At 41.5% G+C, this 26,007-nt stretch overlaps 1 protein-coding gene across 3 annotated transcripts in view; it reads right to left on the bottom strand.

Moving 5' to 3' along the window:
• CEP126 (centrosomal protein 126) overlaps positions 1 to 26,007 on the bottom strand; it is a 52,708-nt gene that overhangs the window by 12,950 nt on the left and 13,751 nt on the right. For all 3 annotated transcript variants that reach the window (XM_074957116.1, XM_074957102.1, XM_074957108.1), the window contains 2 exons: positions 24,584 to 24,782; positions 528 to 2,715 (listed from right to left, as the gene is read on the bottom strand). In XM_074957116.1, coding sequence (XP_074813217.1) covers positions 528 to 2,715; positions 24,584 to 24,782 — 2,387 coding nt within the window. The remainder of the gene's footprint in view (positions 1 to 527; positions 2,716 to 24,583; positions 24,783 to 26,007) is intronic.

Raw genomic sequence — 26,007 nt, 5'->3', positions numbered from 1 at the left:
ATATGGCTGTTAGAAATTTCTTCCACTTTCTTTAGTCTATTAACATGGGCAACTTTCTTTGAAACATTCCCTGTGTTAGCGACACTTAGAGTCTTCGCAATACCAAATATTTACAGAGCAGTCACTTTAAAAACATGGCAGATTTATGGCTCTTTCATGAGATCCTGTCAAAAAACATTTTCCCAGATGACAGAGTCCTGCCAGCTGATAGTGGCTGGCAGGTAGTAAGCTATAGTTTACCATGTAAAACTCACTCATTTTACTGTTAACTTGTTCTCTGCCTTCCTCCTCCCACTTATATTTGTTTCTTTGGGGAAAGGATTTTCTTTTTATTTAATGCTTGTAATGTACCCAAGAAAATGGGGCCACCATCTCTGACTGGGGCCTCTAGGAGATAATAGATAATGACAAAAGTAGAAAGTCTTCAAACTGTTGTGTGAAAGGTGAAAACAGTACTTGTAACTGAATGCAAGAGCCTGTTATCATTTTAAAACTCCCTATTTTGAAAAAACAAGAATGGTTCTTACCAGCAGCATAATCCTTTTGAGCTAGGGCACTATTCACACCCTGCCACAAAAGATTTATTTCTTCATCAGTTGGTGTACGATCAAGGTGTAGTCCATTTTCTGCACATACAGGTTTCCTTTTGGTACCAGTTATCAAGCTGTCTTGCTGGGCAATTGTCTGAATATTATTTACAGTATAATTTGTCTTTTCCAAAGGCTCACTTGGAGATACATTGTAGGAAGGTGGGGTTGCCAATGTCACGGTGACCAAGTCAGAACTGCAAGTAATACTCTTATTATTTTCTATAGTGGTTCTATTTAAAACCTGATCTGCTGGCAAAAGGTGTCTTGCATTTACATAGTTACCATTTGTAGTGTTGGATTGAAGTTTGGAAGAATTTACTGGTTGACACATAGTGTCTGCTACATTTTGATCAGTCCTGTTGCCTGGTACAGGTTTAGGTGGTGGATGAGGTACAATGATTTTACCCTGAGCTTTTATAACCTTATGAACTTCACTAGCAGACTGTGGTCGGATTATAGTGCCCTTTCTATTCTTAGATGTAAAACCTGACTGGGTTTTGGCAGATCTTGGTCTTCTGATTATCTTTGTCTTACCTTTATGCAGATTACCTTTCTGAATTTTAGAGTCACCACTATATGCAGGGGGTTTACTTTCATCACCCTTTGATGCCATCCAAGCTTGTTTAGCGAAGTGGTAACCTGTAGATACAAAAGAACGCAGAGGCATACAGTCTCTTTCTGAGCCTCCAGCAGCAACAATTTTTGTGGATATCGAGGGATAATCCTGGTGATTTTCTGTGCAGATAGAATTTGTGGTGCAAGCGGGAATACTTCTTAAATTATTGTTAGCAGCATTCAGTTTACTTTGAACATAAGATGGCTGCAACTGTGCCTGAGATACTCCTGTGGTGTTCTTTTCTGAACACTCATCATCATCTTCTACTACTATTTTGTCAATTTCATCAAACCATCTGAGTTTCTTATTAGTCTTTTGATTTTCTGCATTTTTCTCTTTTATTTTTGCCAATTCTAAACTGTCTCTGATAGAAGATGCAGTTTGATTCCCAAAGCAGATCCTTCGGTTCATAACCACTGCTTTGAAACAATAATTTTCATATTTAGATTCTTTCTTTAAAATGCTTTTGGGCAATTTCACTCCCTTTCGCTCATGCATGTTATTTCTCAGGTATCTGTGATGTTCAGACAAGTCACAATTAAACTTTGCATTAGACAAAGGTGACATGGCTTCAGCCACATTTCCCTTTTCTTCTTTTTTGTCCTCTTCTTGATCAGTGTTGCACAAAATGGAAGCATTAGATGTGTCTTGAAATAAAGATGATCCCTGATTAATACTATTAAAATTTTTAATGTTTTCATCTTTTGTTTCTGACAAATTGTTTAGATCATCAGTACATGGCACTGTGTTTGTATTTTTGCCCTTTTGTAAAAGATTAGCTGAGAAGGTACTGTTGTGAACACCAGTTGAATTCCATTGTTTTGGAGGTAAGATTACAGGTGTTGCCATAGGCTGATTTGATGTTTGTACTGATGAGGTGGTTCTTCTCTGTTGGGTCTGTTCAGAACTCTGCTCCTGTACAGAATCTGGAACTCGTTCTCTTGGAGTAGGATCAGAGGTGGCCCAGGCTTTGCTGGATTTGAACACAGGGCTACCAGTGGCTAATGAACTCTGTCTACTAACCATTCCAGAAGATGGAACTTTCAACATATTGTTTTTTTCCTCTTTCCTATTTTGCATAAAAGTATACGGACTGTTTACAAAGGTTATTTGATTATCGGAAGTACATATCTCTGTTCTTTTTTCTGTTCCACTAGGAACAAATGATTTCTGTTTTGGATTGTGTACATTTTCAGCAGGAATTAGAACATTTTGTTTAGCTAAAGTGTCATGACAAGGAGTGTTTGGCTGGCTATTTTGGCTATTTAAATTTATCAGCCAATTATTTACATGTTGATTTTTAGAAAAAGTTAGTTCAGGTGTATCAAGGAAGCTCTTATTTGTAGACTGTGATTTTTGTGAATTGTAGAGTATAGAGTCGTCCCACTGTGTAGTCAAAGATGTTTCACTAGGTGTTGTATAATTTTCATTTTGTTCTCCTGCCTCAAGGCTGTCCAGGCTTGACGGGCTGTCATAATTTGTTATTTGGTTGACTTCTTGGTGAAAATTCTGAAACACAGAAGTAAAACAGGACTGCTTACATTCATAATATGCTATTGTACTGATTAGTACTGTTTTGTTCTTTTATATTAATTAAAGCTTAGGTTAAAATCAGATAAATACTACTACACTTTCGGTAGAGTAACGGAAGTTATTTTCACTCTTATGTTCACAGCATCATCAATTGATATCATTTATTTTATTTATTACAAAAGAAAAGAATGAACTTTTGAGATCACATTCTAAGGAAACAGATGTATAATACAAGGATTTTATTTCTGTGTTCTTATATCAGTTCTTCAAGAGCAGAATTAAAAAATATATTGGTGTAGTCATGGATCTATTGCCACTGCCTAATCCTCAAAACTTCCCTGGGTGCTAAGACACAAGGAGCATCCTGGAGATCTGGGCTTTATGGCATTCAAGGGACAATACGCATAGGTTTCCTAAATCCTGTTGCCATCCATGCAGTGAAATCACAATAGTTCTGCTGTGGTCAGGGACATCTACATCTGTGGGGTTGTGGGGCTTTAAAATTTTTAGTCTCTTGCACTGAACTGCTCTCATTTTGTTGACCCACAAATTACATTACTTTCCAGCAAGATGGTTACTATCAGGACTAAGCAGTGAAATGCCAACAATTAGGCATTTTTATTTTTAAAGATATTTTATAGTCAATAAATGGTGAGAATTGCAGCTCCCATGTGAACTTTCAAACTGGTCCACTTAATAAAACAGATGCATGTTATTTTAAATATTCAAGCCCTGATTCTCCACCATGTCCATGCACTATGCTGCCCCTGACAACTTTCACCTGGTACAGGGTTCCCCTATATGAAGGGAATGCTATACTTGCTATCTTCATTTAGTGGGCAGGAGAATCCAATAATCATTTTTTTCACAGTTTGCAATGAAATTCACCTTAAAAGTTTGTTGCTAATACCAAATATCTGACGGTAAAACCCTCATCACTTCTAATCCTCTGTAATTTTACAATCTCTGCAGAGGTAGATAATTGGGTTGTGAATCAGGAACCATAACAGAAAAAAGCATAGCTTCTAACTTTTAGTATACTGTACTATATTTATGAGGAAATTGTTACTTAAGCTACCTTTCCATCCCCTTTACACTTCCGGAACAGCACAAAGAAGATGGAGTGAGGCCATGGCTATAACTCAGACTGGAATTTGTGCATAATATTGGAATAAATATCCTTATCCTTATGCAAAGTGTCATGAGATCTTTTCTCAATTCTAGTGGTTACAACTCAACCACCTATGATCTTATACAACGTTCATCACAAGAGTATCTTAACACAACACATTTTAAAAGAAATACATAGCATCTCGATTTCTTTCTTTTTATCTCTCAGGAGGAAGGAAATTACATCACATCCAAAAGCATACAGTAGTGCAGTGCCGTTCACCTTCCCAAAACACCTTAGTGAGACACTAACACAGTAATATCTCAGAGGAAGGAATGGCACCTACTGAATCATCAAAGTCATCTCTTTCAATTCTTAGGTGTTCGGTGGATGTCTTTCATTCCAGTACTGCCCCAGCCTGGACATACATAATTTATGATATCTAATGGTATCATTACACAAGGCAGTATGTCTGAAACTGTACACAAACAATGAAAGAAAAATGGCATTTCAATTATTTTCCTATTTTCTCTCCACTTCTTTTTGTTATAGTTGTAATGCCCTGCCTCAACACTGTAGACTAGATAACTGATTTCAGAATCTAACGTGAATTAAATTTAGGGTTGCCAACTTCCTAATTGCAGAAAACCGAACACTCTTCCCCTGTCCTCCTGTCCCTTCCCTGAGGCCCCGCCCCCCACTCACTCCATCCCTCCTTTCTCTGTCGCTTGCTCTCCCCCACCCTCACTCACTCACTTATTTTCACTGGGCTGGGGCAGGGGGTTGAGGTGTGGGAGGGGGTGAGGGTTCCAGGTTGGGGTGCGGGCTCTGAGGTGGGGCCAGGCATGAGAGGTTTGGGGTGTCGAAGAGGGCTCCAGGTTGGGGGGTGGGACTGAGTGGTTCAGAGTGTGGAAGAGGGCTCTGGGCTGAGGCAGGAGATTGGGGTGTGGGAGGGAGTACGGGCTCTGGGCTGGAGGTGCGGGCTCCAGGGTGGGGCCAGAAATGAGGGGCTCAGTGTGTGGGAGGGGGTGCAGGCTCCAGGAGAGAGTTTGGGCTTGGGAGGGGGGATCAGGGTTTGATCGGGGGATTGCGGTGTGGAAGGGGGTGAAGGGGTGCAGACTCTGGGTGGCTCTTACCTCAGGTGGCTACCGAGAAGCAGCAATATGTCCCTCCAGCTCCTAGGGGGAGGGGCAACCAGGGGGCTCTGTGCGCTGTCCCCGCCCGCAGGCGCTGTCCCCACAGCTCCCATTGACTGCAGTTCCCAACTAATGGGAGCTGTGGAGCCAGCGCTTGGGGTGGGGGCAGCACGCGGAGCCCCCATAGCCGTTCCTCTGCCTAGAAGCCAGAGGGATATGCCGGCCGCTTCTGGGAGCGGGGTGGGGAGCCTGCCAGCTCTGCTGCTCCAGCAGCACAGCCAACCGAACTTTTAACGGCTTGGTCAGAGGTGCTGACCAGAGCCACCAGGGTCCATTTTCGACCGGGTGTTTCAGTCGAAAACCGGATACCTGGCAACCCTAATTACATTCTGTTGAAAAGAATAGTAGGCGATACATTAAGAATAATAGTGCAAGCACTATTTTTTTTTTTTTTTGGCTTGTAACTTTAAAGGGAAACATTTGAAAATTGGAAGAAACAGGACTAACTGTGGTAAGAAATTATATCTCCTTTAACAGTTATGTTGAAAGAGCTGAATTTCTGAAGGCTTATTAAAGAAACCACACACAAAAAAATCTGTTAATAAATAAGTACATCTTTCCCCAGCAGAATGCTATTTATTTTAATATTGTTATTGTTAAACTACAATATTGCATATTTTAAAGTTGTTCAACGATTTTCAATGGCAAAATAAAAATTTTGAGACCCCTTTTGAAACAAAAGTATCTTGAAAGACTTTTTATGGTTGAATTAAATCTTATCTAGCACTAAATTTTCAGATGCAGGCTTATATTATAGTTATTATCTGAGATAAAGAAACCAAATACAAGAACAAAGAACCAAGTGTAGGCAAAGATCCCTTTAGGGAACATTTTCAAACTAAAACTATGCAAGCTGGTGTCTTTCTAGTAAAATAGAATATACAGTTACTTATTAACCTTTCCTTTTAGCCAAATTATATTTTAACCTCTTTTTGAGCTTTGCAGCTGAAGAAAGAAGGGAAAAAAAATCCTTTCTAAATTTTCTACATAAGACCACACCTTGGGATTAGCTGTAGTGTTTCCAGCTAGTAAAAATGTACAAGAAATCAAGGACCTCATTCTTATTCTCATTTATACCCGGTCTCCACCTAAAGATAAGTAAAGGTGTATTTCTAAACTTATTTAGTTAAACGGAGGCAGAACTTTGAGTGGACTCTACTATATCAGAAAAGGAGTACTTGTGGCACCTTAGAGACTAACAAATTTATTTGAGCATAAGCTTTCGTGAGCTACAGCTCACTTCATTGGATGCATTCAGTGGAAAATACAGTGGGGAGATTTATATACATAGAGAACATGAACCAATGGGTGTTACCATACACACTGTAATGAGAGTGATCACTTAAGGTGAGCTATTACCAGCAGGAGGGGGGGGCACGGACTTTTTGTAGTGATAATCAAGGTGGGCCATTTCCAGCAGTTGACAAGAACGTCTGAGGAACAGTGGGGGTTGGGGGGGGAATAAACAAGGGGAAATAGTTTTACTTTGTGTAATGACAAAGTAAAACTATTTCCCCTTGTTTATTTCCCCCCACCCACTGTTCCTCAGATGTTCTTGTCAACTGCTGGAAACAGTGCCTCTGTTGCCCACCTAATGCACAGTAATTTAGTACTTAGTGGTTTCCTTCAGTCTTCTAGGTTTGTTAAATAGTTTTTAGTTTGGAATTAACTGAGTCACTTCCCTAATTTGCTGTTGCTGTGGTTAAGTTATCTGCAGGATGTAATAAGTCTTTTTTGTACCATCATGGTTTTTTTCTGCCCAAAAATAACTTAATGCATCTTTTCTTTCTTATATACAAGTAGGCTTGGGAGAATTGGATTTTTAAAAATATAATTTTGATGGATAGTATTAATTGTTTGAAGCATTTTCCTTGAGTTAAATTTTCACAGCTGCAGAAAAATATGGGGGGAGGGGAGGAATTAGACAATAATTATTTAATGACAGTAGACAGCGAGACTCAAAAAGTTAAAGCTTTATAACCATTGAAACACTAGTTGTCAATATCATGTCAAAATATACAAAATAAATATTGGTAAATCAAACAAGTTCTCAAGCAGCATTTTTCTTACTTTGCCTATCTGCAAAATTCAATTATCATTGGTGGAAATATTTTTTGTAAGTTTGTGTATGTCTGATGAAATCAAAGTTTACCAGTATTAACCAATAAAAATCTAATCCTTCCAAGCCTACGTATAAGCAACTTAGAAGTACAAAAATAGAATGTGCAAATATAAAAAAAAATAGAGACTGACTTAATATTTATTTTGATATTTGGAAAGGACATCTTGCACTGAGGAAAAGTTTGATTTCAACTACAGCAATTTTCCTGTGAATAATTTCTACTAAGGTGAAACCAAATATTCAATCCCCATCATGTATGTTCTGGGACTGAGAATTTCATTAACAGTACTCAAATCCTAAATTCTTTTCTGTCTGGTTTGGAATTGAAAGAATCCAGTGTCTTTCCAGCCACTTTGTCTCATTTTTGTACTACTGATTATATAAGTAGGATGGCAACAAATACTAAAGGTTGGGTTTTAAAAAGCACCTATGGGAGGTAGGTGCATAACTCTCATTGAATGTTAATGGGACTTAAGTGCTTTTGAAAATTTTATCCCAAACCTAGATGTTTTCCCAGCAGTCACAAACACTGATATCCTGATGCTTCTGAATTGATCAGAGACTTGAAAGATTTTGCTCAGACCCGACAATTCATCTTCTACATCTCAGTTATCAGTATGCTTTCTATATTCGCTTTGCTAATACCCTTTGTGGAATATATTTAATCATGACAATGTGTGATGTGTATGGAATTCAGTGCAAGTCTCAGAGGCAATGCCCCACTATAATTTAAATCTCACTTCAAAGGCTACTGCCAGTAGTTTTAGACACTGTTACTATTGAACTCCATTGGTGTCCCCAGGGATCATTCTGTGGCTCATGTTATTTGCTATTTACATATAACCATTTTCATAGTTATATGAACTATTGATGTCTGAGGAGGTAAGGTAGTGTGTTTGTTCTCCCTGTGGGATAAGACCTGCTATTGGAAATGGCTGTGAATTTCCAGAAGCACAATATATTAGCCAACATTTTAATATTTATCCATTTATGTTTAAATTTAGCTTCGTAACTTAAATATGCATTTCAGATGGAACCCTACCTGAGGAACCCTTAGGGAAAAGTACTACAGAACAAGATGAAATAAATACAAGTCCTACAGAAATGTTTCTAAAATCCTATAACCCTGTAAAATCTGGTAGAGAACAATATCTTTCATAAAGGTTTTTGGAATTACACGTAGCACATATAGTAACACCTATGGTTAAGGCTGCATAAAACTTTACATTATAAGACCAGAGGGGAGGCAGAGGGGCAGGAGTTGTGGAGTGGATAGGATAAAAGCAGATGCAGGGGGCAACGTAACTGACTAAAAGCTTGGGATAGGAGCACGAGTTGGACCGAGCCAGGACATGGGTAGAAGGAGGGGAAAGGATAGCAGCAGGGGACAGAACAGGATCTGTGGATGGGTGGGATGAGAGCACGACACAGAGACATTTTTTTGTTCTACAAATAAAAGCACCCAACTCATATTTTAGTATCAGTAGTCTTACCTTTCTAATGCGATGGATGTGCCCTCTTTCACCTGCCGTGGCAGCCCCCAAGCTGGGGCTGGGAAGGAGAGGGGGTCTTCCCCACTAGGGCTGAGAAGGAGTGGGGATCTCTCCCTCTCTCTCTTGCCGCAGCAGCCCCCAAGCTGGGGCTGGGAAGGAGGGCCATCTCTCCCCGGCAGCTGCAGCCCTGGAGCTGGGGAAAGTCGCCTCTTTCTCTGGCCCACGCAGCCGTGCATGTCCTAAATTCCCCCACCCCCTCTTCTCATCCAATTGCCCCCTCCCATCTACCTCTTATTTCCCCCAAGGCCACCACCTCACCTTACATGTGTGTCTTCTCCAGGGTCCAGGCACCTAATTAGTGGGGTTTGAGAACCTCTGATATGGATGATAATGGCATTGTACTTCTACTTGTTTCTCCATTAGCGCAAGTGGTGGAAGGTTATGCTGTGGATCTAAAGAAGCCAACCTTGCTAATGAGCCATAGTCACAATATGGGTCCACATGAAGACATTTATTTATTTATTTCAATTATGGAAAAATTTTAGGAAATCACATTAAATAAACTATATTAAAAGAACGTTAATGTTGCAAAGTCAAGCACTCAAAAGTTAGGAAAAGCCAGAATTAAGGTTCCTTTGGAACCTTGATTTGGCTCTCTTGTGAGTATGCATTACTATACAGCAGAGGTTCTCAAACTGTGGTCTGCGGACCAGCAGTGGTCTGCGAGCTGCATTCAGGTACAAGAGAAAGAGGCGACTTTCCCCAGCTCCAGGGCTGCGACTGCCAGGGAGAGATGGCCCTCCTTCCCAGCCTCAGCTCTGTGGCTGCTGTGGCAGGGGAGATACCCTCCTCCTTCCCAGCCCCAGCTCGGGGGCTGCCGTGGCCGGGGAGAGAAGGAGAGACCCCCCCGACTCCTTCTCAGCCCCAGCTTGGGGAAGGTAAAGACTACTCATATTAAAATATTAGTTGTTTTTTTGTTCTACAAATAAAAGCACACATTATTATGTTTTTTTAATATAGGACTTTTATCCAAAGTGCTTTGCAATAGTTAGCTAATGGTACAAACAACATCTGGAAAGATCATTAAGTGGTCTGCTGAGACCCTCAACAATTTTCAAGTTGTCCACGAAAAAAAAGTTTGAGAACCACTGCTATATAGTTTAAAAACAGAATCACATACTACTTTTTCAACAGAATCCGTGCCTCATTCAGTGCACAGGACGTACTGTGCAGGGAATGAATCAGGTGTGTATAGAGAATGAGGTTATTGTCTGTAGGACCCCAGCATCATTAGTTGCAAAAGTTGGAAGATGTGTGGTAAATGAGATAAGGAACAAAAAGTCTTACAGTTAAGGTGTTTGAATGCTGCCCTGGACAATTAGATTCCATCCTTGCCTTTGCCAGAATTATTATGTCACATGAAGCAAAAATTTCTGAGATGGCTACTGTGTGTTCCTCATTTTCTGGGCACCCAATGTGAGAAACCTGGTGTCTGATTTGCAGATATGTGGAGTACACACAACTGCAACTGAGATTCAATGGAAGCTCTACCCTGAACATTAGAAGTGCTGTAAAAACAATAAGTACTCAGAAAAATCACATCCTAGACTTCTCAAATTGGGCAAAAATAGTTAACACTTTTGACAATTCTGATTTTAATCTTTGGGCCTCAGTTCCTAATGTGTAATATTGATTACACCTCACAGGAGTGTTATGAAGAAAAAATAATTAATATACATAAAGGACTAAGATACTATGATGAGAACACCATAGTAAAGTCCACAAGCAAATTAATAATTCTGTATTCAGTGGATGGTTTGGATGATGTGCTTTAAATAATGCATAAAGCCATAAACTGAATGATGAGGATGAAAATATATATTGAATAGGTGAGTATTCTGTCCATCGTGTGCAGTGAATGAGGGAGGGCTTCTGTGGAAAAAAGTTTGCAATTATGTAATTGAAGACTGTATCATAATGCATGTGCACAAAGGCACCGAACAGATGGGCAACCTTAATTCTGATGTTTCCTAACTTTTAACTATCCTTCTGAATGCATCTTTTTATAAAATTACTCTCTCCCAACACAACCACTTCACCAAGCAAACACAACTATTAGTGCTGGGGAAATAATAATCTGGTAAATGGGAGTGTGCAGAAAAGCAAAAGGGATGGGGTGGTGGTGCACCACCAGTTAAAGTTGTGTTCATAGTAGTTGTAATGGTAAGGTGTGTACTTGTGGGTGGAAGAGTAGACGGTTATGTACTGTTAGGTGTCTTAACTTCTCATTTCCTTGCTTTTGTGGTTTGTGCCAGGCATGTTGTATGTGTAGCAACCCTAACTTCTTCACAACAAAGTGCTTTTAGATATTAATTAATTGGTGAAGCAGATTCCTTTCATTTGTGGTTTGCTATGTTGTGGCCCCTACCCGCATAAGTATCTGCTAAAGTGGACCCCTGTATCTATGCAAGGTGCCCTTGAAACCACAAACCCACATTGCCAGATCTTGAGTGCAGGTGTAGCTCCATTCTATAGATCAAGAAAACACATGTGCTTGGAAGCAATTGTAATTTCACTTACATAAGAATACTCTGAGAAATACACTGACAGCTATATTTTAATTTAATTGGGCAGCTATATTTACTTTGATTAATAAGAGTTATAGCTAATATAAAGTTTACTTTAGTGTCATTTGGAATAGAAAAATAATCTGGATTATGTTGCTTATTGCAGGACTGAATGAGAGCCAACAAAAACTTGACGTCATTGACTTTACTAAGAGGAAACTTAATATGGAGGTCACCTGATTCTGTCATATGACCAACACATTCAATTTTAGCTATTAGTTTTAACCTATAAAAATGGCCATTTATGTAAATGTAACTCTTCATCAAAATTAAACTTGATTTCTATGCAAATTCCATGTACTCCTTAACAGTCCTTTTAAGAACCTGTTTTCCCTAATTAGCCCAAGAAACTATACAACTTCTTAGAAAGACAAGGTAGGTGAGAAAATATCTTAATAGTAATATTAATAAATTAAATTAAAATTAATGTAATATTTAATATTTAGTCCAATACAAGTTATTACCTCACCCACTGTGTCTCTCCAATATCTTGGGACCAACACGGCTACATCAATACTGCAAACATATAACTTTTTGGCACTCTGACAAACAGTATAGAATGGAATGCTCTTTTTTTTTTCTTTTTTTTAATCTCAGTCACATCTAGATGTCTGAACAAGGCAGCATGATAAAACATGCACTGAAGATGCAACTGATGATGCAGGTCAACTCCATCCACAATAATGCAAAGGTACTGCAAAAATGAATTCCATTTTCCCAATGAATTCCATTAATTACCTTTAACATTTTAGTTTTAAAGAAGTATAGTTCAATTCTGCAAATACACAGGAAAAACTTTGCTAATGCAGTCAACGGTCACGAGTCAACTCAAAGAGATGCAAGCAAGGTTACCCACATGCATAAGTGTCTGAAGGATTGGTCTTCTCAAGGTTGTATTTATTAACTCATCATGAAATAAAAACAAAACACTTTTTTTCATTATTCCCCATATGTTTAATACAATGAAATTTATATATGTGTAGCACAGATCAGGTACTATTTTTTCTACAGGTTTCTGCCTTCTTCAGTAAATGGGGATTTAATTACTCAGTTTTTCTTTCTATTCCCCTCATTCAATGTGTGGACCATGCCTTTATGCACACCATCCAAACCTGAGTTGAATGCAAAATTACTGATTTCCTAAAGGGTGTTTTTATGATGCTCTCACAATTATATCTACTTCACAAACATTAATGAATTTATCTTCATAACACCTCTGAGTGGCATGGTATTATCTTAATTTTATAGCTCGCAACCCTGAGACACAGAGTGTTAAAGACCAAAAGTGTCCACTAATTTTGGGTGCCCAAATTGAGACACCTTGGGCCTGGTTTTTCAGAATACTTAGCATTTTTATAGCACTTTGTGTGTTCCAACACAGAGCTAATGGAGTTCATTTGCAGCTGTGAGTGTTCTGAGCACCAGAAAATCTCATGCGGAGCACCAGAAAAAATGAGGAAAACATAATTAGCGGCCAATTGTAAACATTTCGGTTTAAGAAACTTACCCATTGAAGTCTGTGGCAGAGACAAAGAAAGGATCCAATTAATCAGAGTGACATAAATTTCCTGAACTATGGGACCACTCCTATTTTTCCTGCAATCCCCTGCCTAATCCACTACACACCATCCAATTTCTGCAACGAATGAGGCAGGGTCCTGCAGACCATTCACTATGTACACATTTGATTGATTTCCAAGCCCCAGACATCCTGTGCACTGAATGAGGCAGGGATCATGTGGAAAAAATAGTTTGTATTCATGTAATTGAAGTCTTTCTCATATATAATGCATATGCACAATCCTTAATTCTGGTATTTTCTAATTTTTGAGTGCTTCAATTGCCACCTACCATTCTTTTAACATAATAAATTACATTAAAATAAAATTTCTATATTTTGGTTAGTTTTTATTTTATCTGCGTCATTAGGGAATGCACCATTACATACACAGCAGAGAAGTAGTAGGCTATCATCCTCTCTGTGGACCACACTTTGCCACTGGGTTTCACAGGTATTTGCCACCAGCAGAGTAATGTAGACACTCAAGACTCTTGGGTTCAATTCATGGCCTCTAAGTGAGTGTGCTCTATTTGTTTTTAGACCCCTTTGCCCAGGCTGTCTTTCCTCCTCTGCTCCTGTACACCCCCAATCTCCTTTCCAACCTCCTATAATTCCAGTTCTGCTGTCCCTTATGCTTTATTTTCCCTGCTCCCATTCTCCCTGTTCCCCTCACCTCCTGCAATACTCACTCCTCTGCAGTCCAGTCACTGTTTCTTCCTCCTCTTGCACACTGCCTGGATTGGGCCCCAGCAGCATGAGCACTGAGAGCACAGGAGAGAAGTTACTCTCAGTTACTGTGCTCAGCATTAAAGCGTCCTCTGGCTGCCAAAAAGAGCAGTTGCAGGGAAAAGTCTGCTCAGCCTCTGCACTGGAGCATGCTCATTACAGATGGAATAATTGGCGAATTCAACTGCCAAACTAAAGATTTCCGTGGAAAGGAACATTTATGAGTTTCTACCCAATTTTAACACGTCTCCTCAAAGCAAGTGCGAACTGACAATTTTTAGAGGCTTGTAACATGGACAAATTTTATATGGAATGCAAAAGATACATCCCTGATACCTGGGCAACCTCCTTTCCAAGTTTCAAGTCCCTGCTACAAAGCATGGCGGTGCTTGTTTATCTTAACTAAATGGCTGTAAGAATTTTTTAATGTGGGCAAAACAATGTATTTTCCCCCAATCTCATTCTTAGAAATGGCTGACCTGTTATAATAGAAACTTTCCGAAAAGTTCAGCCAGGCCTGGAACACTTCAGCACAAACAATTAATAATCTTGGGTAATGGTGAATGGACCACTGCAAAATGCAGATTTATTTCTGGAACAATATTCATCTTTAGGGATAAAAACAGGAAACAAACACTGAATATTAGGGGCTATAAGGAACTTTATTGCCCTGTAAGAAAGAAAGAAAATTTTAGGAATCTGAACTTGATCTTCTTTGAGAAGATAACAGATTTTTTAGACAAAGGAAATGTAGTGGATCTAATTTACCTCAATTTCAGTAAGGCATTTGATACAGTTCCAAATGGGGAATTATTAGCTAAATTGGAAAAGATGGGGATCAATATGAAAATTGAAAGGTGGATAAGGAACTGGTTAAAGGGGAGATGCTGAAAGGTGAACTGTCAGGCTGGAAGGAGGTTACTAGTGGAGTTCCTCAGGGATCGGTTTTGGGACCAATCTTATTTGATCTTTTTATTACTGACCTTGGCACAAAAAGCGTGAATATGCTAATAAAGTCTGCGGATGACACAAAGCTGTGACGTACTGCCAATACAGAGAAGGACTGGGATATCATACAGGAAGATCTGGATGACTTTGTAAACTGGAGTATTAGTAACAGGATGAAATTTAATAGTGAAAAGTCATGCATTTAGGGATTAATAACAAGAATTTTTGTTATAAACTGGGGACACATCACTTGGAAGTAACAGAGGAGGAGAAGGACCTCGGAGTATTGGTTCATCACAGGATGACTATGAGCTGCCAGTGTGATATGGCCTTGAAAAAAGCTAATGCGGTCTTGGCATGCATCAGGAGAGGTATTTCCAGTAGAGATAAGGAGGTGTTAGTACCATTATACCAGGCACTGGTGAGACCTCATCTGGAATATTGTGTGCAGTTCTGGTCTCCCATGTTTAAGAAAGATGAATTCAAACTGGAACAGGTACAGAGAAGGGCTACTAGGATGATCCGAGGAATGGAAAACCTGTCTTATGAAAGGAGACTCAAAGAGCTTGGCTTGTTTAGCCTAACCAAAAGAAGGCTGAGGGGAGATATGATTGCTCTCTATAAATATATCACAGGGATAAATACCTCAAAGGGAGAAGAATTATGCAAGCTCAGTACCAATGTGGACACAAGAACAAATGGATATAAACTGGCCATCAGGAAGTTTAGACTTGCAATTAGACGAAGGTTTCTAACCATCAGAGGAGTGAAGTTCTGGAACAGCCTTCTAAGGGAAGCAGTGGGGGCAAAAGACATATCTGGCATCCAGACTAAGCTTGATAAGTTTATGGAAGGGATGATATGGTGGAATAGCCTAATTTTGGCAATTACCTGATCTTCAATTATTAGAGGTAGATATGCCCAATGGCCTGTGATGGGATGTTAGATGGGGTGGGATCTGAGTTACTACAGAGAATTCTTTCCTGGGTGTCTGGCTGGTGAGTCTTGCCCACACGCTCAGGGTTTAGCTGATTGCCATATTTGGGGTCTGGAAGGAATTTTCCTCCAGGGCAGATTGGAAGAGGCCCTGGGGTTTTTTCCCCTTCCTCTGCAGCGTGCAGCATGGGTCACTTGCTGGAGGATTCTCTGCACCTTGAAGTCTTTAAACCATGATCTGAGGACTTCACTCGCTCAGACATAGGTTAGAGGTTTGTTACAGGAGTGGGTGGGTGAGATTCTGTGGCCTGTGTTGTGCAGGAGGTCAGACTAGACGATCATAATGGTCCCTTCTGACCTTAAAGTCTATGATTCTATGATAATCCTGTTAAGCCTATAAAAACAGAAACAAAAAGAAACATCCTTTATGAATGGAAAGGGGGAAGTCAACACTGTGAGAACAAAGTGTGGTTTTGGCCTCCTTGACTTCCAGCAAAACTCACTCCACTCCACTTTAAGAATGTTCCCTCCATCAGACAGCTTCCGCTGAACACCTGTGTGAAGGCTGCAAAAGGCAGCTCTGTTTACCTGTTAGCATCAATGCCAGACATCACAAAATGGTGCTCAGCTGCATGTCACCTGTGCTGAGATATCAATGGATAAAGATTCTGACTAATGCATCTAGAGATTCCACGATAGCTGATATTCAGTTATATCAGCTATCGTGAGGCAGAGTACACATGACTTGCTTATGCAGACCGTCATGATACAAAGCATGGTTGTACACTTTTAAAGATATTGCAACATTTCTTTTTCTGGAACACAGGGGAAGTGAGGGGAAAATGGAAAAATGCTCCAGGGAGCAATGAAAAAAATGTGATGACTGCTGCATTAGTTAGAGTTCTGAAGCTAATGCTTGGGAACCAAGGATGGTCTGGTGAGGATGTGGGCAATGAAGGTTGAAGTGTTTCAATGACACACGTGTCAAGGTCAGTTTTAGGAACATAATGATGCTCAAAAATGTCAAGAACCTTATCACTACAAACATGACAGACAGCTTGGGAGATCGAGTAGGGAATGCAGTCCTCCCAAAGATGGTTCATATGGGCCCAAAGCTGCCGAGTGCATTGAGGGTCGAGCTGGACGATCATTATTTGTTTCAAAGGGAGTGAAAAGAGAACAAAAAATGCCACTGTGATTGATACAAGAGGCTCACAACTTCCCCAGGAATCAATGCCTATATAGAAATCATCACATATTTTTTTTTTAAAATGAAAGAACTGACAGACTTGTTAGAAGATTAAGCAGGGATTAGTAGTGATATATACCATAATTATAGTGTTATACTGCTTTAATGCCTTGCATTGAGTCAGGGCAATCAGCAAGTCATGGACCCAATTGTCAACCACAGACAGAACAGATCTGAACTTTTGAATCCTCGGGGCAGGTCAAGATTCTCCCTGCTGGATCTAATAGTCAACAGTCCTACTTTGTCTAGGTACATATAGACCACATCAGCACAGTAATAACAGTTACTAACCTGTTCTGTAACTGTTGTTCTTCAAGATGTGTTGCACATGCCCATTCCATTTCAGGTATGTGCACGCCCAGTGCACTAGCGTCAGAGATTTTTCCCTTAACAGTACCTGTTGGAGTGGTGCATGCGCTGTCTGCTGCCTCGTGCTGCAGTATGATGGTATAAAGGGCAGAGCTGTCTCCACTCGGTTCCCTCTTATGGAGAGGCTCAGATACAGAGGAAAAAGAGGGTGGATCGTGGAATGGACATGTGCAACACATCTGGAAGAACAACAGTTACAGAGCAAGTTAGTACCTGTTTTTTGTTCTTCAAGTGATTACACAGGTCAAATAGCCTCACAATCCCCCCCCCACAACCCTCTTTTGAGTTGGAACCCCCATGGTTATACCACCATGACACTTCAGCTGTAAATACTGAAACCATGACATGGACGATTTTTAAAACCCTATGACCGTGAAATTGACTAAAATGGACCGGGAATTTGGTAGAGCCCTAATTATGAGTGCACGGTCCTGTCTGATTTTTAACAATACCGGGTAGGAGTGGAACTGGAGGGTATGCATATATGAGATTGTCTTTCCAGGGCAACAGGAAAGCATCTGTCAGAGACCCTGGACTTTGACTTGCCTGTGAACAAAACAGACAACACTTCCTGTTGTGCTGGGTTGAAAACAGGTCTATATGGTAAATGGCCCAGACTTGGACAAGGTATCTCACTGTATCTGGCTGGAGAGCCAACTCATGGTGACTGGTGAAAAATCTGCTCAATACATACAAAAATCATGGAGCAGGGTCCTCAAGGAATCAATTCTGAAGCACTTAGAGGAGAGGAAAGTGATCAGGAACAGTCAGCATGGATTCACCAAGGGTAATGTAATTGCCTTCTATGACGAGATAACTGGTTCTGTGGATGAGGGGAAAGCAGTGGACGTGTTATTCCTTGACTTTAGCAAAGCTTTTGACACGGTCTCCCACAGTATTGTTACCAGCAAGTTAAAGTAGTATGGGCTGGATGAATGGACTATAAAGGTGGCTAGAAATCTGGCTAGATCGTCGGGCTCAATGGCTCCATGTCTAGTTGGCAGCCGGTATCAAGCAGAGTGCCCCAAGGGTCAGTCCTAGGGCTGGTTTTGTTCAATATCTTCATTGATGATCTGGAGGATGGCTTGGATTGCACCCTCAGCAAGTTTGCAGGTGACACTAAACTGGGAGGACAGGTTGATACGCTGGAGGGTAGGGATAGGATACAGAGGGACCTAGACAAATTAGAGGGTTGGGCCAAAAGAAATCTGATGAGGTTCAACAAGGACAAGTGCAGAGTCCTGCACTTAGGAAGGAAGAATCCCATGCACTACTATAGACTAGGGACCGAATGGCTAGGCAGCAGTTCTACAGAAAAGGACCTAGGGGTTACAGTAGACGAGAAGCTGGATATGAGTCAACAGCGTGCCCTTGTTGCCAAGAAGGCCAATGGCATTTTGGGCTGTATAAGTAGGGGCATTGCCAGCAGATCGAGGGACGTGATCGTTCCCTTCTATTCGACATTGGTGAGGCCTCATCTGGAGTACTGTGTCCAGTTTTGGGCCCCACACTACAAGAAGGATGTGAAAAAATTGGAAAGCGTCCAGCGGAGGGCAACAAAAATGATTAGGGGACTGGAACACATGACTTATGAGGAGAGGCTGAGGGAACTGGGATTGTTTAATCTGCGGAAGAGAAGAATGAGGGGGGATTTGATAGTTGCTTTCAACTACCTGAAAGGGGGTTCCAAAGAGGATGGATCTAGACTGTTCTCAGTGGTAGCAGATGACAGAACAAGGAGTAATGGTCTCATGTTGCAGTGGGGGAGGTTTAGGTTGGATATTAGGAAAAACTTTTTCACTAGGAGGGTGGTGAAGCACTGGAATGCGTTACCTCGGGAGGTGGTGGAATCACCTTCCTTTGAGGTTTTTAAGGTCAGGCTTGACAAAGCCCTGGCTGGGATAATTTAGTTGGGGATTGGTCCTGCTTTGAGCAGGGGGCTGGACTAGATGACCTCCTGAGGTCCCTTCCAACCCTGATATTCTATGATTCTATGATCTGCCAGACAGTTCTGGACACACGGAAGGAGGCAGGCTTCAAGTGGACTGAGCTGATAAAACCAAACTCCCAAAGCAGTACTGCCTCTTGGCATAGAAGTTTCGATCTGGCCCCTCCTTATCTATTCATATATAACATCTCTGCTCTGTTGGTGGTAAGACCTAATAAATTCCTTCCCTTGATATGGAGGAGGAAAGCATAACAGGTTAGACAAAATGGATCTCAACTCTCATGTTTATATGGAGAGCTAAATCCTGGCCAGAATAGGCTAAACCCTGTCTGCAGCATTCCCAGGTAGGCTCCCCAACCTAGGGCAGAAGAGTCTGTAACCAGTGTCAAAGTAGGTTGAGGGGAAACAAACTAAACTCCTACACATATGCTGGTCCATCCACTGGTCCAAAGAGGCTAAGACTTCTGTGAGTACTCGAAACAACATGTCCAGCGGATCACGAATCAAAGAGCACATTGAGCTCAGCCTGCTCTGCAGACTCCTGAGAAGCAGCCTGGTATGTCAAACCATGTTAAGTATGTAAGGCCATGTGCCCCAGAAGCCTGAGGCAATTCCGTATTGTCAGTTCTAATGAAATGGCCAACGTTGTCTAGAATCTGATTTGTGGGATGAATGCTTTGGCTTCCATAAAATTCAAGACTGCTCCTGTAAAGTGTATTCTCTGAACAGGTGAGAGGATTGACTTTTCCCCCCTTATTAGCAATCTCAGTACTGAACTCCTGATTTCCTTAGGAACAAAGCCACCATTCTCATACACTTTGTGAAAATGCGGAGGCTGTGGATAGGCCAAATGGCAGGACTGCAAACTGACAGTGGGATTCGTTGACCATAAATCTAAGGAATCTCCTGTGGCTTTGAGGTATTGCCACATGGAAATATGCATCCTTTAAGCTGAGGGCAGCATACCAGTCTCCAGGATTCAGGGAGGAGATAACAGAAACCAGACTGACCATGTGAAACTTTATTTTCTTTATGTATTTGTTCAGCTCTTGCAGGTCTAGCATGGGTCTGAGACCTTCTTTAGCTTTTGAAATTAGGAGTAACCCCTTTCCTCTGCATAAAGGAAGAACTTCCTCTATAGCTCCCAATAGGAGGAGAGATTATATGGAGGAGAAGCAAACAGAGCGAGTTTGTCTGGGACTTTTGGATCTGGTTTTGATCAGCAGGGATGAATTAGTTGAGAATGTGAAGGTGGTTGGGAACTTGGGAGGAAGTAATCATGATCTGATATAATTCAAGATCCTAAGGAAAGGAGGACATAAGAACAGCAAAACAAGTACACTGGACTTCGGAAAGGCAGATTTCAACCAACTCAGAGAAACAGTATGCAAGGTCCCATGGAAAGGCCAATTAGGAAGAAAAGGAGTCAAAGGAAGCTAGGAGTTCCTAAAAGATGTAATACTAGAGGCTCAACATTCAGCTATTCCAATGCAGAAGAAAGATAGTAAGAGCCACAGGAGGCCAATGTGGCTGCGCAAGGAGCTTTTTAGCTATCTCAAACCAAAAGGGAAAACAAACAAGAAATGGAAGAAAGGGCATGTCACCAAGGAAGTGTACAAGGGAATAGAGTGTAGGGACAAAATCAGGAAAGCCAAGGCAAAGAATGAGTTACAGCTGGCAAGGAAAGTTAGAGAAGGGGTTCTTCAAATACGTAAGACAAAAAAGAAAGATCAGGGATGGAGTGAGTCCACTGGTCAATGCAGGTGAGCTGATAACAGAAGATGATGGCTTGGCGGTAGCAGCACACTGAGAAGGTTCTGGGAGTTGTGGTGGATCACAACCTCAACATGAGTCAGCAATTTGATACTGTTGCAAAAAAAAGCAAATGCAATTTTAGGTTGCATTAACAGGTATAGTATGGAAGTCACAGGAGGCGATAGTACTGCTCTACTGAGTGCTGGTTGGGCCTCTGCTGGAGTACTGCTTCAGCAATGTATAGAAAGGATGTTGAGAAACTGGAAAGGATCCAGAGGCAAGCAACAAAGATGATCAAAGGGATGTAATGCAAACCATATGAGCAAAGGCTGAAGGAACTAGGTATGCTTAGTTTGGAAAAGAGGAGATTAAGGGGAGACATGATTGTGGTCTTCAAATACTTGAAAGGCTGCCATAAAAAAGAGGGAGAAAAGTTGTTCTTTCTTGCCACCCAGGGCAGAACAAGAGGCAATGGGTTCAAAGTAGGGCTGTCGATTAATCGCAGTTAACTCACTCAATTAACTCAAAAAATTAATCGCGATTAATCAGTTTTACTCGCACTGTTAAACAATAGAATACCAACTGAAATTTATTATATATTTTGGACGTTTTTCTACATTTTCATATACCGTATCTACTCGTTCATTAGTCCGTTCATTTATAAACAGACCCCCCTAAGATGGATAGGTAAAAAATAGTAAAAACTGTACGACCCTTTCATAAGCCGACCCTATATTTCAGGGGTTGGCAACCTTTGGCTCCTGGCCCGCCAGGGTAAGCCGCTGGCGGGTCGGGACGTTTTGTTTACCTGGAGCATCTGCAGGCATGGAGCCCCTCAGCTCCTGTGGCTGCTGGGTTGCCGTTCGCAGCTCCCATTGGCTGGGAACGGCGAACCGCAGCCACAGGGAGCTGAGGGGCTCCATCCCTGCAGATGGTCCAGGTAAACAAAACGACAATGTATTATATATTCAATTCAATGATTTCATAGAGTTTAAAATCATCAAATTTTGGTGTAGACCCATTTATAAACCAACCCCCGCTCTTTGATGCGTCACTTTTTTACCAAAAATATTTGGCTTATGCATGAGTATATATGGTATATTGTATTCTGTGTTGTAACTGAAATCAAAGTGTATATTATTTTTTATTACAAATATTTGCACTGTAAAAATGATAAACAAAAGAAATAGTATTTTTCAATTCACCTCATACAAGTACGGTAGTGCAATCTCTTTGTAGTGAAAGTGCAATTTACAAATGTAGGTTTTTGTTTGTTACATAACTGTACTCAAAGACAAAACAATGTGAAACTTTAGAGCCTACAAGTCCACTCAGTCGTACTTCCTGTTCAGCCGATCGCTAAGTCAAACAAGTTTGTTTACAATTTACAGGAGATAATGCTGCAGTCTTCTTATTTACAATGTCACCAGAAAGTGAGAACAGCCGTTCGCATGGCACTTTTGTAGCCGGCATTGCAAGGTATTTATCTGCCAGATATGCTAAACATTCATATGCCCCTGCATGCTTTGGCCACCATTCCAGAGAAGATGCTTCCACGCTGATCATGCTTGTTAAAAAAAAAAATGTTTTTATTAAATTTGTGACTGAACTTCTTGGGAGAGAATTGTATGTCTCCTGCTCTGTTTTACCCGCATTCTGCCATATATTTTATGTTATAACAGTCTCGGATGATGACCCAGCACATGTTCATTTAAAGAACACTTTCACTGCAGATTTCACAGAACAGAAAGAAGGTACCAATGTGAGATTTCTAAAGATAGCTGCAGTACTCGACCCAAGGTTTAAGAATCTGAAGTGCCTTCCAAAATCTGAGAAGGATGAGGTGTGGAGCATGCTTTCAGAAGTCTTAAAAGAGCAGCACTCCGATGCGGAAACTACAGAACCCTAACCACCAAAAAAGAAAATCAAACTTCTGCTGGTGGCATCTGACTCAGATAATGAAAATGAACATGCGTTGGTCCGCACTGCTTTGCATTGTTATTGAGAAGAACCCATCATCAGCATGGACGAATGGAACGATGGTTGAAGCATGAAGGGACATATGACTCTTTAGCACATCTGGCACGTAAATATCTTGCGACATCGACTACAACAGTGGCATGCGAATGCCTGTTCTCAATTCCAGGTCCTGACTGAAAAAGGAGTTTGGGAGAGGTCGCAAGGTTATTTCAGAGGGGTTGTGGTATTGCCACCCTTACTTCTGTGCTGCCTTCAGAACTGGGCAGCCAGACAGCGGCAGCTGCTTACTGAAGGCCCAGCTCTGCAGGCAACAGTGCAGCAGTAAGGGTGGCAATACCATACCATGCCATCCTTACTTCTGCACTGCAGCTTGCGGCTGCTGTGCCTTCAGAGCTGGGCTCCTGGCCAGCAGCTGCCGCTCTCCAGCTGCCCAGCTCTGAAGGCAGCCCCACTGCCAGCAGCAGCGTAGAAGTAAGGCTAGCAGTACCCCAACACCCCCTACAATAACCTTGCAACCCCCCACCCCCCCAACGCCTTTTTCTGTCAGGACCCCTACAATTGCAACACCATGAAATTTCAGATTTAAATAGCTGAAATCATGAAATTTATTATTTTTAAATTCCTATGACCGTGAAATTGACCAAAATAGACCGTGATTTGGTAGGGCGCTACTCATCAGGCGATGAGCAGGAACCCAAGGCTGGCTGAGGTGGTGCTTCCCCCAATTCCTTCAAAGAGTATATCAGTACTGAGTGAGATATCTCTTGAAATTGAGAAATTGGCACCAAGAGACTCAGAAGATCGCATGCCATGGCATATGCCTCAGGTGTTGACGGCACTGATACATTCTCTTGCACTGATGAATAAGATGGTGCTTCCTTACAGATTGGTCTCAACAGCACCACCTGAAGTGTTGTCTGCACCAGGGAGTGTCTGCTTCCAACTTTGTTTGTTGGACATTGGTGCTGAAGACCTCAATCTCCTGGATGACAGTTCCCTTGAAGCAGTATACTGGCTTTTTCTTCGGTACTGAAGAAGGAGACTGACACTGAGATTCCGCCATGTCAGGAGGAGTACTCCTAACCAAAGCAGAAGTGTTCTATGTCCTCCCCAAGCAGGAAGGTTCCAAGGGTGGGGGCAGGACTGCCTCCATAAGAAAGTGCTTTATACTTTGACCTCCCTGTATTTTTAGTTCTGGACTTAAACTCCCTGTAGATTTGGCACCTTCCCCTGATGTCAGCTTCTACAAGACACTTCAGGCACCTGGAGTGCAGGTTACTGAACTGCAACAGCTTCTTGCATCCATCACAAGGTTTGAAGAACAGGGACTGAGGCATGCCCTGGCATCAGGCAACAGTACCCAGAACCAGCGAGAACTGAAGAGTACACTGAATACAATGGTAAAATAGGAAACCTACTAGGTAAAATACTACACTAAGACTATTAACAAGTACCAAATATATTCAAAGGGAAAGAGTAGGAAAGAGGGAAACTCTCACAGTAGCAAAGTAGTACACTGCCACAGCCATCATGAGCAGTAAGAATGAACTGGAGGGTGAGGGGCATGGGCGGATCTCTCCTTTATATCATTGTGCAGCAGCACGAAGGAGCAGACAGTGCACGTGCTTTCCTGACTGGTACCATGAAGGGAAAATCTGATACTATTAGTATACTGGGCAGGCACACACCTAAAGTTGAGTGGACATGTGCAATCACTTGAAACAGAATCAGATTGTCAGGATGATAGTTGCCTATCTGACTTTTCATTTTTAGTAAGACACTTAAGAAACATTATTTAGTGAATAACTTCCAAAGAATCCTACCGCCAAGCTGCTGAGATGCTGTTCTTCAAGGAGTCGCTGCATTTCTTCCAGATTTTGCTGGAACAGAAGTTGGTCACTATCCAAGTTTGTTCCACTGTTTTCTTGGATCATTTTATCATAGCCACCATTTGTGGAGATCTGCTTCCAATGTAAGAAGCCATTTTTAGATGCTGATGAATCAGAGGGAGAATCTGTAGTTCTTGGTGTGAGAAAATAAAAATTAAGCCAAAAATAACTAAACTATGTATTTCTTGATCTAACTATATACTTTACAATACATATCTTTTAAAATAAGAAATATACTGAAGTGCATGGCAAGAATATAATATCTCCCAAATAAAGGCAACATAATATATACATAATTCCTCGTGGGGCTGATAGCACCACCAACTACTAAGGCTGCGCAGTTGCTTATAGCTTTGCCAAACTTTAACCATTTGGGCTGGAATTTTTCATGCTTAATGACTGCCTCAGGATGAATTTTTTTGGAAAGCTTCTGCCAAAATGGTTCAGCCATTTCCAAGAATGAGTCTAGGGTTTCTTTTTGCCCACGTTAAAAAATACTGGTGATATTTTCTTTGAGAAGCTCTAGTGTCCCCATGCCTTGGAAGAGGGATTTGAATTTGACATAGGGTGGAGGAGAGCTGTGTGTCAGGGATGTGGCTTTGCCATCCAACGAAAATTCACCCAAATTTTGCCAAGTTATCATAAGCCTTTGAAAAACTGGAGTTCACAAATGCTCAGCAGAGACTTGCCAGAGTTTTGCAACTAAACTCCCCAAAGATAATGTGTACATTGTCCATACGCCAGCCCATGGTTAAGCAAGATTTTCCCTGCAATTGCAGCTCTGGGCTGCAGCAGGCTGGGTCCCGGCACTGAAAAAGACAACAGGAAGCCTGTTTCTCCTGTGCTCCCAATGACCCCCTGCTGGGCCCCAAACAGCCGGGAGGAGGAAGCTGCCTCATTTGAATGCAGAGAAGACAAAAACCAGACTAGGGATGGGAGTGGGGAGTACATTAGGATAAAGAGCCAGGGAGGGACAGCTGGGATTGGAGGCTAGTGAGGGAAGAGGAAAAATGGGACTGGGAGTTGGGATGGAGGAAGACTGAGACTGGTTTGGCAAGGAGACTGGGAGAAGACACTATGACTGGAAGCAACGGAAGGAAACAGGTGGGAGATACCTGGGAGCCAGTGAATCGGGTGGAGTGGAAGACTGACGTCAAATGAGGAATTGACTGGCAGGGGTGGGGAGGAATGGGACTGAGAATTGGTGGTGCAGGGGGAAGGAGCAGGTAGTAGAGACAGCTTGGAGGAGGAGTCATGGTGCATGAGAACTGGGATTGGCTGGGCAAAGACTGAGACACGAACACAATGGTGGGCAGGGACACACTGAGACTAGATGAGGGAGGAAAACTGGAGCCAGG

Source organism: Natator depressus, chromosome 1 (assembly GCF_965152275.1).
Source record: "Natator depressus isolate rNatDep1 chromosome 1, rNatDep2.hap1, whole genome shotgun sequence".
Classification (NCBI taxonomy): Eukaryota; Metazoa; Chordata; order Testudines; family Cheloniidae; genus Natator; species Natator depressus.
The sequence above is the reverse complement of the archived record's forward strand: the minus strand, read 5'-3'. Positions and strand labels throughout refer to the sequence as shown.